Source organism: Helianthus annuus, chromosome 9 (assembly GCF_002127325.2).
Source record: "Helianthus annuus cultivar XRQ/B chromosome 9, HanXRQr2.0-SUNRISE, whole genome shotgun sequence".
NCBI lineage: Eukaryota > Viridiplantae > Streptophyta > Magnoliopsida > Asterales > Asteraceae > Helianthus > Helianthus annuus.
In genome coordinates, this window is record NC_035441.2 from 182,869,635 (window position 1) to 182,884,803 (window position 15,169).

At 35.7% G+C, this 15,169-nt stretch overlaps 1 protein-coding gene, 2 long non-coding RNA genes and 1 other non-coding gene across 6 annotated transcripts; 2 read left to right on the forward strand and 2 right to left on the reverse strand.

Moving 5' to 3' along the window:
* Positions 1-3,239: 3,239 nt before the first annotated feature.
* On the forward strand, positions 3,240-3,359 carry LOC118482550. Its single transcript, XR_004868583.1, has one exon. It is a non-coding gene; the product is annotated as a U5 spliceosomal RNA (small nuclear RNA).
* Positions 3,360-4,421: 1,062 nt separating this feature from the next.
* Positions 4,422-7,853, forward strand: LOC110880000. 2 transcript variants are annotated; one of them, XR_002559134.2, is made up of 5 exons: positions 4,423-4,621; positions 5,029-5,122; positions 5,268-5,953; positions 6,046-6,167; positions 6,833-7,853. It is a non-coding gene; the product is annotated as an uncharacterized LOC110880000 (long non-coding RNA). The 2 variants fall into 2 exon arrangements; XR_002559132.2 differs by having other exon boundaries at positions 4,422-4,621; positions 5,029-5,953.
* A 224-nt stretch (positions 7,854-8,077) lies between these two features.
* On the reverse strand, positions 8,078-10,540 carry LOC110879998 (glutamic acid-rich protein-like). Of its 2 annotated transcripts, XM_022128549.2 has the most exons (3): positions 9,510-10,540; positions 9,023-9,163; positions 8,078-8,840 (listed from the first exon to the last, which is right to left on the reverse strand). In XM_022128549.2, exons 2-3 carry the CDS (start codon positions 9,143-9,145, stop codon positions 8,220-8,222), a joined length of 744 nt encoding a protein of 247 aa, XP_021984241.1. In that variant the 5' UTR covers positions 9,146-9,163; positions 9,510-10,540; the 3' UTR covers positions 8,078-8,219. The 2 variants fall into 2 exon arrangements, with proteins under 2 accessions (XP_021984241.1, XP_035833858.1); XM_035977965.1 differs by lacking the exon at positions 9,510-10,540 and having other exon boundaries at positions 9,023-9,471.
* A 219-nt stretch (positions 10,541-10,759) lies between these two features.
* LOC118482270 lies at positions 10,760-12,542 on the reverse strand. Its single transcript, XR_004868160.1, has 2 exons — positions 11,647-12,542; positions 10,760-11,541 (listed from the first exon to the last, which is right to left on the reverse strand). It is a non-coding gene; the product is annotated as an uncharacterized LOC118482270 (long non-coding RNA).
* Positions 12,543-15,169: the final 2,627 nt, after the last annotated feature.

Consider the following 15,169-nt stretch of genomic DNA (forward strand, 5'->3'; position numbering starts at 1 on the left):
ATATAGCAAATGATAAAAAATTATATCTTTAAAAACTTCGTGTGTTACACAGGTTATATAAATGTAACTCTGAATAGTAAATAATAAACAAAATATTGTTAAAAACCCACGTTTTACACGAATTGAATAAATATAATTTTGTATACCAAATAAAAAAAATATATTTTTAATAAATTAGGATAACATTTAATATTAATTTATTATTTATATATTTAATATAAGATAAGAAGGAAAGAGATGTATTTGTTTTAAAAATATATTAAATTAAACTAATTTAAAAAATAATAAAAATCCATTTTGATTTAGAAAGATTTTTATAACAATAGATAAAGACGTGTAATACACATGGTTTTTAAAGATATAACATTTTTTTTATTATTTGCCATATAAAATTAGATTTATTTAACCCGTACAATAAACAGAGTTTTTTTTTTAAATATAACTTTTTTTATTATTTAGTATATAAAATTACATTTCTTCCACCCATGAATGCACCAGTTTTTTTTAAATATAATTTTTTTTGTTTGCTATATAAAATTACATTTATTCAGCCCGCACAATAAATGAGGTTCTTAAAGATATAACTTTTTTATTATTTAATATATAAAATTATATTTACTCAACACGTGTAATAAATGAGGTTTTTTAAAAATATATTGTTTTTTTATCTGTTATACAAAATTACGTTTATTCAACCCGTGTAATACACGGGGTTCTAACCTAGTATATATTATTAAATAATATAAATATACTAGTATTAAGCCCAGCGTTGCAGCAGTTGTCATAAAACTGTGTTAAATAGTTGCAATATTATACCATTGTCTGCTCCACCAACACCGGAAAAGCTATTAAAAACAAAATAAATAAAAACGGGAAAAGAATAACGCCGAGCGAAAAGCAGACGTAAAATATTTTAATCACGCACGCTCATTGCTGAGAAATTAAACCGAAACGTAAAACATAGAAAAAAATAACTAAGTCCATCCAGGACCCGCGTGTTGGACGAACTTGTCAAACGCAGAAAAATAGATGTGACGCAACGGCCAGTTAAACGAGAAAAAAATATACGAAAAAATGTTGAACCCCAAACACACGTTGCGGTGCATTAACTCACAAAATTTAGAACGAAACGAAAGACTTGGGAAAGATGAAAAGTATGGTGGACCAAAACTGAAAATAAAAAAGAGTTGGGATTAAATTGCAAAAGATGAAAAACTTTGGGTTAAAAGTAAAAAAAAAACAAATGGTCTAAAATCTAAATTGCAAAATTGAAGTTATTTATTAATTTTAAATAAAGATAAGGATAAAAAATAGTGATATCTATATATTGGTTATTAATTAATATTAGTATTAAAAAAATTATTAAACAAATATAAATAAAATTTATGAGGTTGAAGAACAGAATGTCATGTGTCATTATTTGTAGTCTTTTATTATAAGTTAGATGTATATTTTTAAAAACCTTGTTGAATAAATAAATTTTATCTATTAAATAATAAAAAGTTATATCTTTAAAAATCTAGTGTATTGTATGGGTTGAATAAATGTAATTTTGTATGCCAAATAATAAAAAAACTTATATCTTTATAAACTATGTGCATTACATGGTTTGGTTTAATGTAATTTTCATTACTAAATAATAAAAAAGGTTATCTTTAAAAAATCTTGTTTATTATACGTGTTGAATAAATCTAGTTTTATATACCAAATAATAAAATACTTATATCTTTAAAATCTTGTGTCTTACACCGATTGTATGAATGTAATGTTGTATCGTAAATACTAAAAAAAGTTGCATTTTTAGAAAATTATGTGTATTACACGGGTTGAATAAATCTAACTTATATACCAAATAATAAAAAACAACTTATATCTTTAGCAATACTAACGAATATACTTGATACACGAGGTATTTGGTGCTTGCGGAGATGGTTTGTTTAAAAGAAGATATGTTATTTAAGAAGCAAATCAGCAGTCATTTGAGTGATAAAATGTTGTTACCAGTTTCGACAATTTGATTAATAAATTGTGTAATAAAATCAATATAATATTTTTTTAATATTGAAAACAAAAATAAAGAATATATTAATTCCATTCCAATAGGTAGAAAGTTAAAGTTTTATCAATTAATTCCAATAGTTAAACAAATTATTAAGAGCCGAACCTGATTCGAGCTTGAATTTTTTTTTTTTTTTTTTCAGGAGCCGAGTTCGAGCTCTGTTAAGGTAGCAAAGCTCCAGCTCAGATTGGCTTGTTTAGTTTATGTAACCAAGAAAGTTAAGTTAATTTCTTTCATGCTTAAAAACTAAGGTTTCTATCATTAAGGCCAGCTGTGTCGGAGTGTTCGACTAACTCCGTTTTGCCATAACCTGCGCTACTGATGAGACCACACTTGCTTATTCAAGCTCTAATATTCGTTACACTAATTAACAGTTTGTAAATTTAAAACTTTATTGCTAGACACACACCATTCCCTGTGGCTCCGTGCTAGAAGTTTGCCAACAAACATTACAAGAGGTCCGCATTTCTCCACCAGTGTCTCCTGATTTGGCTTCCAGGTTTTCTGACCACATACGCTATCGGAATCTGCTCAGCTTCTTCATCTGAATATTTGATTATAGATTTTAGTGTCACAAACAGATGTTAGATACAACATTTCCACTATATATATAGAGGTGGCCATTTAGTTACGAATGAGTTTATGTTGGTTGTAGCTTTCTGAGTTGAAAAATCTACCTAACAATAAGCAATCCAATCACCCCCTTGAAAGCTACAAGCAGAAGATGTGTCACCTTTCATGATCATGGGACCTCTTAGCCATACTTCTCCTTTGCATAGGAGATAAAGCCTCACCACTTTCAAGATCAACCATTTCGGCCTCCACATTACACGATAAATGGCCAACAGATTCATAGTGTTCACACTCGTCTGGCCTGTTCATTTCTGAAACCCCTCTCCCAGTCTCTGAAGATGGTCATTCACAGTGGCGGATTTAGCCACATTTTGTGGGGTTCCTAGAAAAAGTTAGTGAAAACCTTGTATGATTTGGAAAAATTAGTGATAATCTATCAAAAGGAACCAATTAGAAAAGATTTCTGGATCTGGTCATTCATCCAGAGAAGGAAACAGCTATTGTGGCCTATAAACTACAAGTTGGTGTCCCACATCGGCTGGTTGAATAAGTTATAAAGGGAAGCTGTGTGTATATAAGCAGCCCAGCTGCAGTCAAGAAAGACACGCAGCTATGCAATGAGCACAAAGCGAACTATTCTTTCGCCTTTTACTAAAGAATACCGTGTGTTCGTTGCACTAAAATAGCATACGCCTATTTTTGGAGAGTCCTTTTCTTTTGAAAAGACTCCAACCAATCACAGTTTTTGTTTTATCGCATGCTTTAAAGTCTAAATGCCCTGTATACAAAAAGATAAACTTAAAAATAACTTATCAATAGATCTTAGAAGTATTTGAACACAGGAGCTCCTTATATCAAGAAAATTATGCTCGAGTATATAGAACCTAGAAATTCATTTGTATATATATATTAGTAGCACATATAGTTTTAGCTTATCTTTCTTTTCCGAATGGCAGGTATTTTCTAAGAACCCTAAACCGGCCTCTTATGATGTCGGCAGCATTGACTGTGAGTGTAAAGCTATATAATTTGCTCTCTAGATTAAAAAAAAGTAATTAACTATTTATTATTTAATATCTTCTAGTGTTGGTAATTGGTCACCTATAACGATATACATATTTAACTTGCAAGTTAACTTTTAAGATTTTTTTTTTAATTTTCCCCTGCTGGTAGTTTGTCTTGTTGGTGGATAAATGGGCGGGTCGGACAGGTTAGATAACCGGGTAATGGGTCAAAACGAATATGGTTTTAGGAAGAGGTCAAAATGAACGAGGCTTTAAGGAACAGGTCAAAATGAGTTGGGTTGACCCTTTCAAACAATACTTTCATGTTCTTGGGTTGATTGGCACTGTATGTTTGCACATGCAAAGTAAGCTTTTAATGATATAAATCGTTCACATGACCTCAGCCTGTCACAGTTACATATAACATAGCTTTAAAGTATTTATTGTCCATTTATCAAAACAGAAAAAAGGGAAAAAAGATTTCAAGTACAAAAATAAGAATATCTTTAATATCTTGAGTGAATATCCATTTTTCCGTGGTACGATTACACGTGGATTTTCTAACTTGCAAAACAGTTGGATCTATTGATGTTATGATCAGTATACCTGCACATGGTAAGATAGTTGGAGCCTGGTTTCACTACAAGAAATATTGGCAATAGTGGCGACACTTTTAGCGGCGACTTCAGAAAAGTCGCCGCTAAAGGTTCTTATCCGTGTCCAATGTTTAAAATCCATCCACAGCCGTTCGATGACAACATCATCTGATGGTTAATGTTTTATTACAACTTGTCGCCGCTAAAAAGTGTATCAAAAACCTTTGGCGGGCTCAGACCTCACTCAATCCCTCCCAAATCACACCACTCCCTCCCCCAAACCCTAGGCTGTCTAATGCCGCACACCACACCACACTATGCCAGACCACCTCATCTGCGACGCTGCATCATCTCTCCGAACAACCTCTTCAACGTCGTCGGACCACCAGGTATCCTTGTTATGTTTGATTATCTCTAATTTGTATTATCTACACAAATTTCTTGAGTTAAATGTCAAATTTATGTAGTTAAATGTAGTATAGCAGGTTATTGTGTTGTTGTTGTGTTTTTCTTGACTTCAATTAGAGGTTAATTGCTGCATTTTTTTGATAAATAGGTTTAGAGAGTAGTTGAAGTTAGAGGTGCACAATCGGGTTAGGGTTTGAACCCGAACCGGGTTCAAACTGGTTTGGAGTGAAGCCTAGAAAAGTCAAATCGGGTTGATTGTGAAACCGGGTTGGGGTTCAACCCGGGTTGGTGGTTTGTAAAACTTAACCTTATGAAATCAGTTTGGGTTAGGTTGGTGTCAAGTGTATTAGGTTGCTGTGTATTTTAGGTTTCAATGTTGTTGTTGCAGGGCGTGTCTTTTGCTCTGGAGTCGGTTTTGTGTCCGTCACCTGCTTTGTCATCCTCATCACTCATAAATACACCATCAACAAATGACTATTCAGGTATGGGAGATTGCTAACCGGTTGCAGATTGAACATAAAAATTTATGGGTATGGAATATCGGGGCATAGTCAATGGCTATTCAGGTCTGCATAATTACTATATGTTAGTAAGACAATTGGAAATGAATAGTGTATTCAACGGCAGGTTAGGGCCTCAGGATTTCAAAACAAATCTGCTCCAGCAATTAAAAAACTAAGTGAAGCTGCCTTCCGGCGACCACGATTGGCAAGCCGAGATCTGTGTAGTCTATTTCCTGATCTGGTCTTTTAGTGTCACTGGTTGACTGGTTGCTGATCACGGTGAACTCTAAAACTCACAAATTACCATTCGATTATTACATTTTCTACCACAGTTTTTTGTTATACAGTGCACATTAATGCTCTGCTAGGATTGTCTTGATAAATAGTAAAGGCATTTGGAAATTAAATGGGTCAAATGAGTCGAATGATTTGAAAGTTACCTTTTACCTGGCCTATTTTTCTCATAATATATGTGCTTTTGTCTAAAATGAAACGTGTCAGGTGACTTAACTGAATCAAAAGTGGTTAAACTGTTTACATTTACGGTGAACCAAAGGCGAACTGAAAAGAATGCAGCCATGTCTTCTTTGATTGGATGGTTAAACGTAACGGGTCAAAATGAACTTTAATTTTTATAATTTGTTTCATTTGTTGATGAGAGTTTGTGAAAAAGGCATTAACATGCTTATTCCACTCAGGATCAGCAATAAGTGACACTAAAAGAAAGCACATACTCATATCCAAAGGAATGCAGTTAAAGTCGTCGACAACAACGGCACCGTCGGCGGCATCAAATGCAAAAATGTCATTGTTAGTGTAGATTTTGTATATTAATTACGAGTTCTGAATTTAAATTATCAGTTATTATTGCCTATTGATTTTGAATGCTATGTGGGTTGTAGGGAGTAGAGAAGCTGATGGCGTCAAAGCTGATGTCTCGACTAATCATAGAATTCATTTGCATAGTTAGGAGGATACTTTCTCAGATTTTGTTCTACACAAAAGAATTTTCTTGATTTTGATGGTAATTCTAGCCTATCTTGATCTTGCTAAGAAAATTAAAATTGTTGTTGAATATTTATTTTATTTTGTTAAATGTTCATTATATTCATTGAATTGAAGGATCGGTTTGTTTAGTGCTTTTCATCGGTAGATTGAGAGTGAAGTTTGGTGCAATTTGGTTTATTATTGGATTTGTCTTGAAGTATCGTACTCGGTTTGCGAAACCATCAATTAGTCGACCCAGTGGTATTCAGACTCTTTCCAATATGGAGGTTTTTGATCTTCTGTTACATAAGAACTATAGGTCACCTTGGAGAATTCATTAATTACATATGAGTACTTTAAATCAGTGTTCTTTTTTCATATTTAAACACACTTCCAAATACGCTATAAATATGGCTAAATTTTTAGGTATCACATGCTTTGACTTTCTTTTAAAGTTTGATTTTCTTCTAAATGATATATAGGCTGCACTTCTGTCTTCCATGCACTTGAGATCCAATTTGTTTTTATTTGTTTGAATTGTTTATAGTACCTGGGTAGTTGGTGGGTCTCATTCATGACAAATTTTGTTGTTTCTAGCATATTCATATTCATGAAAAGATTGTTGTCCTCAAAACAACTTTCATTGAGCAACATTCTAATTTTAATTCTTATTCTAACTATAAACAATTTCAATTGCCATAGGTCAGATTTTTAAATTTCAGTGTTTATAGTGGACGAGCCGATGGCATGCTGCTGCTGCTTTTGGTGATTATATATTTGTGGCGGTCTACGTGGAGGTAACACTATACCCTGCAGTTTTAAATTAACGTTTTTGTAACCAGATGAGTAATTATAGTCTTGATTGGTTAGTTGATTCTTTTGTAGTTTAGTCATATTTTCAAAACTAAAATTTTAAGTTTTTTATGGCTGCATACAAGCTCATAATCTGGACTAAGAACTTATATTCTATTCACTCCTTGCCGGTGCAAACTAGTCGAGCCGATTTTGATTTTACTCACCGTTTAACTGTATAACATAACCCGAATACATTTAGATGTTAATGGATTGAAACTAAGGATGTGTTAAAGGGTTAAATGGGAACCGGCTAAAGGGTTAGAATGGGTTGTTCTCAAAGGTTATAAAGGGTTAGAATGGCAATGATCGGCAGTCATAAAACGAGCCTGTTGTGATTACTCAGGTCGGGGAAATAGTAGTAAAACTGTAAACCGAAAACAGCAGCACAGAATTTTTTTTTACTGGTTTTTTGACTTTTAGCGGCGACAAATGTCGTCACTAAAGGTCAAAATGTCGCCGCTAAAAGTGAACAATTATTAGCGAGGACATCTTTAGCGGCGACCAAGGGCTTTTAGCGACGGATCAATAGCGGCGACCTTTTAGCGGCGACAAGTCGCCGCTAAAGCCTTTAGCGACGACAAATGGGACTTTTAGCGACGACAAAAGTCGCCGCTAATGCTTCGTTTTCTTGTAGTGTTTGTAACTTGGGGCCTGACCTATGCTCCTTAACTGGGAAAGGAGGTGGCAGGTACTGTTGTTGTAATTTAATTATTTTCAGAACTGATTACATAAAATCTTACCACAGTATATCGTATTTTATGTGGTGGTCTGGTAGAAACAAAGACATATATAGTGTTTTATGTGGTGCTGGGTTGAAATGGGTTACTTAATGCTAGTATGATGGTAACTAGAGGTGGCAAGAGGGCCGGATTGGATAACGAAAAGTCTTAGAAAATAATGCAATGCCAAAGCAGGGACTAGCAAACACCCCAAATCAGTAACCCACACTATAATAAATAGTTACCTACTGAATTCACAATATGATTAATCGGAAAGTACGGAAGTAGCCTAATATAGATACTGCCACAATAAGGAAAACACAGTTTTAACTAAAACAATGTATGCTTTAGTTAGCAAGAACGCCCCCAGATGTGTTTATAACTTGGCTAAATAGATACTGCCACATTAACTTTCAAATAGGGTAAAACAAAGTTTTAACAATATTGTCTAATTTCTAGTTTGTAAAAACAAAGATTTGTTTATAGTTGGCTTGTATTGGTAAAATTACTTACAGCTAGCCTCTCCTTTGACGTTTGACAGAAACATCAACCTCGACCACAAGTTCTCCCTTGACTTTGCCCTTGCCCTCGGCCCCGAAGTCCACGCCCTCGCCCTCGTCCTCGAGGACCTTGTCCTCTTCTTCTTCCCTGTCCTCTTCCTCGTCCTCTTCCTCGTTCTCGTCCTCTTCTTCTTCTTCCCTGTCCTCTTCCTCGTCCTCTTCCTCGTTCTCGTCCTCTTCTTCTTCCTCGTCCTCTTCCTCGTCCTCGTACTCATCCTCGCCCTCGCCCTTGGCATCTCTCACATACCCGTGCCTGTACCAGACCATCTCACCGTCACTGTCACTGTCACTCCAACTAACATCTGGGGGGGTCGCATCCCTTCCGAGGACCTCTCTTAAGTACTCAACAAGAGTCAAGTCCGAATATTGGGTCAAACCCTTGGCATGAAATACTGGATGTTGATCTGCAACAAAAGCTTCAAAAGCATCTATAACACGGAGATTTGTTTGGAACGACTTGAATCTTTTCTTCTTCTCATCTTCGGTTTTGTATTCTTTCTTGTACTGTTTGATGTAGTCCTCAAAACGCTCCTCGTCAGATTTCGCAGATGCAGCCATCGGTCCAAATCGCCCCTCCTGTTTTACAAATAAAAAAATTACTGGTGAATGAATCAAAGGAGATTATTTATAACAGATCAATGACACTTATGTTTCATGATTATTTGTTGCTAGCTACTTGTTTCATCTAAAGACATGAACCGTTGATCTGAGTGGTCATCATAAACTACCATCATCGGACATCGTATTTAAAAAGTTACCTGGAGATTACTTTTGAACGTCTCGAATCTAATCTCCTTCTCCTCCTCGCTTTTGTATACTTTGTTGCGCTTTTCCATCCACTCCTCAAATAATTTCCTGTCAGCTTCGTCGGATGCAGCCATTGCTCCAAATCGCCCCTCCTGTATGGAGGATCAATAGAGGAATTTTATTTTATATATAACACACACGCGCTTTAAAACCATACAGAAAAAACCCTAATAATAAAAAAACTTGTTTATTTAATCAGCTATACAAAAACTAATAAGAATCAAAACATATGTAACCTCTAAACCCTAATCGGTTGCCATAAAAAAAGAAAACCATAACCTAATTCGTCTGAACGAGGTGAAAGCGATTAGGTTTGATTTTGTGCAACTCACCATATTATCATAACGGAAACCCTAATTTCGGCATTTACAGTATAATAATTCAAAAAGTAAGATTACGAACACCAAAAACCACATATGCAAAACAAATCGTTCGTACCTTTGTGAAGAAAAGTTGAAACTGAATGAAATTCTAGTAGCAGATCGGAGAACGAAACCAACGGTAATCGCAGGGTTTGGGGAACAAGCTTAACGTGGAAACATATATTTGTATGGAAAACCATGGCCCATTCTAAGATTTTATTTTATAGAGAAAAATTGTCCGGATAGTCCATGTGGTTTCTCAAGATTTCATTTATGGTCTCTACATTTTTTAAATTACAGCTATAGTCTTCAACTTTTGCACATTCGTCCTCGGATAGTCCCTAACAACCGAAACCATATAAATTGCCTAACAAAACATAAAATTACACTAATAAAATGAAGCTTCAAATGTATACGCGAGTGCGCATATGTATATAATGTAATCTCTAATTCAGATATCATAACAAACAATATTGGATGGTGCAGGGTATCATTTAAAAGAGGCTAATAAGTATTTGCTTAGACAAAACTTTTGTTGTTAATTAAACGTAATAGTACATAACTTTAACAACTTTATATTCACAAATTGCACTCCAATACCACAATACTTACTTTTAGAACTGTATATAAAAATTTATATAAACAATGTTTGAATGAATTATGAATGGTTTAACTTGTGATTAATGTTTTTACTAGTAGGGTGTCCGCGCGATACGGTGGGTTGACAATTTGTTAGTCGGGGTTTTCCGTATCCATCTAGACTAAAATTGAAGAACATATAGAACAAACATTGTTGTGAACTTGGAAAAAGTGAAGTGATCAAGAAAGTTGGGCTAGTAATAATCACAAAGTTAATCAATCATTCATCATTAATATTAATATCTATTAATAACACTATGGAAATGCGTAGTGTTTGTGTTCATGGTTTGTTACTATTCATCTATTTGGGCGGCCATTCCTTCTAGAGACGCGTGTCTCCAGATTTACAACTTACTCCTCTTTATGGTTTCACTTCATATGAACTGGAAGAGTGAAAAAGGGAGAGAGAAAAGAGAGGTGCGGTGACCGGAGGGTTACCGCCGTCGCACCACCACCACGGTCACCATCTCCACGTTGTGGTCTGGAAGAAGGAAAAAGGGAGAGAGAAGAGAGAGGTGCGGTGACCGGAGGGTCACCGCTGTCGCACCACCACCACGGTCACCATCGTCGTCGCGCCACCACCACGGTCACCATCTCCACGTTGTAGTGTAAAACCCTATATTCCCACTCTGTTTTACCAAATTGCAAACCTCTCTCTCTCTCTCTCCAAAACGTTTGGCCTCTCACCTCTCTAAATTGCTTGGCAACTATACATCGCTGCCCGATCCGTACGGCGCAGATCTGTTGTTATCAATGATAGAAAGGGGAATGTGTGGTGTTAGAGAGAGAAATGGGTTAATGGGTATTGCACCACCGTTGCAGGAGGTTCCGGCTTCAAGTCGGTGTTTTGGTTTTTAGTTTTCTTTGCATTATGTGGTTTAATGTTGGGTTAGTCTGTGGTTTTGTTGTTAGCGCCACTGGTATTGTTGTTGTTTCACCGCTGAAGATGATCGTCAAGACGATGACGATCTATTAGATCTGAGTCTATTGGTTTAGTTATTTCTATTTTTTATTGATGCTGTTGGTTGTTCTTCGTGGCAAGATGAAGGCGGTGATGATTATTTTTTTTGTTGTCTGAGTAAATCGTTCAAAGTTGAGATTTGCCGCATCTTGGCGTGGCATTTTCCGTTGGAAATTGAACAGATTTTTTGGTTTCTGCCAAGAAGGATGCAGCCATGGCGGTTTAATTCCTCTTTGTTATGATACATTTACTGATCTAATCCTAATCTTTTAAAGATTTTTTTTGAAAATGTTTATATATCTATTAGCTTACGTGTTTAGTTTTGAAGTTTGTAAAGTAGTATAGAAAGAGATTTGAAGTTGGTAAAGTAGTATAGAAAGAGAGAGAGAGAACAGATTGGGAATTGATCCGCAAGTGTTTGGTGATGATGGCTTTTGTAGTTGCGGTGAGGACCATGCTGAGCAAATGAGTTAACCCGACCCCGGTTAAACCCGAACCGACCCCAGACCTGAAATCATGAAAAAGAAAACATAATCAAGAACCGGTTGTATGATTAACTTCGGATTTTTTATGATACGGTTATTCGGGTTTGCGGATTTGAACCGAGACTCACAATTAGAGATGGCTTTAGCATGGTATTAAGACTAAGGGGTGTGGAGGGGCTCCGGTTGGGGGCATTGCTCGACACGTGGCGAGGGTGGGATCCAAGAGGTAATACTCAAAAACTAGGGGTGTGGCGTGGCTTAGATTGACGTGGCCAGCCATGTGGATTTTTTTTGGTTTGGCAACGGTTACCCCCAACGGCTAGATCGAACCAGCCAACCAAAGCCAGCCATGTCAACACCCCCCCCCCCGCCCCGCTAGGCTCAATCTCCACGCCAAATGGCAATGCCAGCCCCAACGCCAACCCGAGGTGAAGCAGCCAGCGTTGAACCCAAACGGCCAAACCGCCGCCCCAACCCACGCCACACACACCACAGTCTAAGTTCAGATATCTTCAAATCTTCCATGTCCTTCAGATATCTTCAAATCTTCCATGTCCTCTCGACTTTTCACCTGTTATGGTGGGAATGACTTAAAACCAAATAGCCTAAAAGAAGATGAAAAGGTTTTGAAATTCAGAGATGGTTTTGGTGTTTTGCATATCACCTCGAAACCACTATAGAAAAATGATTAAAATAAAATATAAACATCTAGGTAATTTGAACATGTGGACACTGAAGAGACTTAGGCGAATATGATGAGATGTCATTGTGTTTCTCTTTTACAGTTTACTCCTCTACTGACACAAAATTAAAATTGTGGGAAATATAATTTTTATAACTAAGAAGTTTCTATATAAAGTTGTTTAGTATTGACAACTTTGCTATCATGGGATGCAAATGAAGGAAAATCAAAGTGAAATAAGGTTTGAGGTTTGGAATGTCATTTCGAATATTCAAAGAGAGAATTTAGAGAAAGATTTAAAAGTGAAACCAAACAAATATTTATTTGTTTGCAACTACACAATTGTTGATATAATGTTTAATGTTAATGTAAAAAATCCATTATTATAAGTTGAAGTAATGGCTAAAGTACGATTAAGGAGTCCACACATATATCATGTGTGTAACAAATTCATACGTTAATGACTAAAGTACGATTAACGAGTCCACACATATATCATGTGTGTAACAAATTCATACGTCAATGACATCATCGTAGTGTGTGAAACGAAGTTACAAACGCTATGTTGTCGTCGCAATGCGCGACGTGGGTAAAAAACTAGTTAAATATAATGAACACATTTTCAAAGGGAACGAAAGAAAAGTCATAAAAATGATCATAAAAAGACCCTAGGTCAACAGTTCGAGCCCGAGCCACCTCTGGTTTTAGTCCACCGTGCGTTACATCAAAGAGATTCTCTCTTGTGGCGGTGCAAGCCCCTGCCACTGGCAATGGATGGTATGGTTTCCTGGGAAACGCCGTTAGCCAAACTCTGACGCTAACGTGAACCCGGTTAAGACAACATAGTCTGGCTAGAAAAAAGTTAGGGCTCTCTGTTTAGGAGGGTGTGAGATTTCTCTCAAGTTAAAGATTTGTCAACGTTAAAAAAAAAATACACATAATGTATTAGACCTGCAATGTGAAAAGTGTGTCCTAGAGTTGGACTTCTTTAGTTAAGTAATCAACTCCAATGGTGGCCTTGTAATGATTACTAAACCTCCCGTGAAATTTAAACGTGCTCCATTCAGATTTGGGAAGTTACTAAGATTTGATGAAGTTTTGTAGACTGGAGTGTGTAAATAGCGGTTCAATTTGATTTCTACTTTCTACTCTTAACATAATCATAACTGCTAACTTCGGTTATGTGATTTTTTTAATCATGTCATAACCGAACTTTGATAACAATTGGGGTTCATTTGATTTCATTTACTTGCTTGCCATATATATACTACGCAAAAAAATAAATAAATAAATAACAATAACATATGATAATATGACAATTACACGAAATGGTAAAATCGAAAAAGCCGATTAATCAATTCATCAAAAAATAATTTGGTTGTCTATGACAAAACTCACAATCAGTTACTAGGCTTGTAAACAAAGTGAACGTTCGATGAACTTTTCAAAAAGCGTTCGGTAGAATGTACGTTTATTACAAGTTTTGTCCTTTATGTTAACACCCCTTTTCAAGCGGTATCATTTTGCACTAAAATTGACGAGTTTTGTACTTAATATTTCAAAATCAAGCATGTTATGCCCTTTAGCCCTAACTCGGTTATCGTTAGGTTTTTATGTTAAATTAGATTACACAAAGGTAATTTGGTCTTTGTACTTACTCATTATTATATACCTATTTCTTTGTTACTCTCTCTTAAATCTTACTCTCTCTAACACCATTCAACACCGCTTCAACCACCACCATTATCACCATCACCACCACAATAAAAAAAACCCCAGCCACGGAAGAAAATCTCAACCACCATCGTAACCATCGTTCAGCCCCTACATTGCCTCACTCAGACTCGTGTCGTCAATGGCGGATCTAGCCCCATTTACTGGGTTCCTAGGAACCCACTAGGCTTGTAATTTTTAATGAGAACCTGTATAGAATTTTTAGTGAAAACCTATATATTTTTAGTGGAAACTATATAGGAATTCACTGGAAAAAAACTTCTGGATCCACCACTGCGTGTCGCCGCTCAAATCAAGTTCTATTATACCTGGTCCAATACCAGTCATATCACTACATATTCCTATTAATTTGCTAAAAAAAACTGTCGCCGCTCACTGCTTAGACACACAGTGGTTACTAGATATATTTGCTAACTGTTGGCATGCAAACCATGACGATGGTTTGTTGTAAACCAAACTAAAGTGAACTTAGTTCTGACTCTAAACTCAAAACTAAAGTTAACTTATTTATGAAATTTCCCCAACAACTACTTTCATGCAATCACAGAACTTAAATAGAACTTTGAACTACAACTGGAAAGTCTTAGATAAATGCAACACCAAAGTGGGGACTAGCAAACACCCCAAATCAGTAACCCACACTATGATAAATAGTTCCCTACTGAAATATTTGATAATTAACTTACTAAAAAGGGTTAAGCGTAGTATTAAACATAAAGGGTTACTTCATTAGAATTAGTAAACATAAGTAATATTAAACCTACGAGAAACTTTGGAACACTTGAGGATGTCGATCTGCAATTGCTTGTAGCTGCTCCACGTCTTTCTTGTTCCTAATTAAGACAAAAAAAATGTGATACGTTATGAGAATCTAAAGCATCTGTTACGGGTAAAAACTAATTTATCATCATATATATTAGAGATTAATAATAAGACAATAACTAACGGTCATGTAATGGAAACAATGATCATCATATTCACTACAAGCCACCACATTCAGAAACAGGTACTCGCGATCCAAATACAAGACTCATGACTCAAATTCATCATCAAAAAGGGTCATGTACTATTACTTGCATAAAAAAAACATATCTAAAAAAGTGTCAACACAAACCTTCTTCAATTCACAATATGATGATTCATCAGAAAGTAAGGACTAGATACTGCCACAAGAAGGAAAACACAGTTTTAACTAAAACAATGTATGCTTTAGTTAGCAAGAACGCCTCAGATTT

Excerpts from the sequence above, each read along its gene's own strand:
- LOC110879998 (XM_022128549.2), bottom strand. The coding sequence starts at position 9,145 with ATGGCTGCATCCGACGAAGCTGACAGGAAATTATTTGAGGAGTGGATG. Across the intron at positions 8,841-9,022 it reads CGTTCAAAAGTAATCTCCAG|GAGGGGCGATTTGGACCGAT; the intron begins GTAACTTTTTAA and ends TTTGTAAAACAG.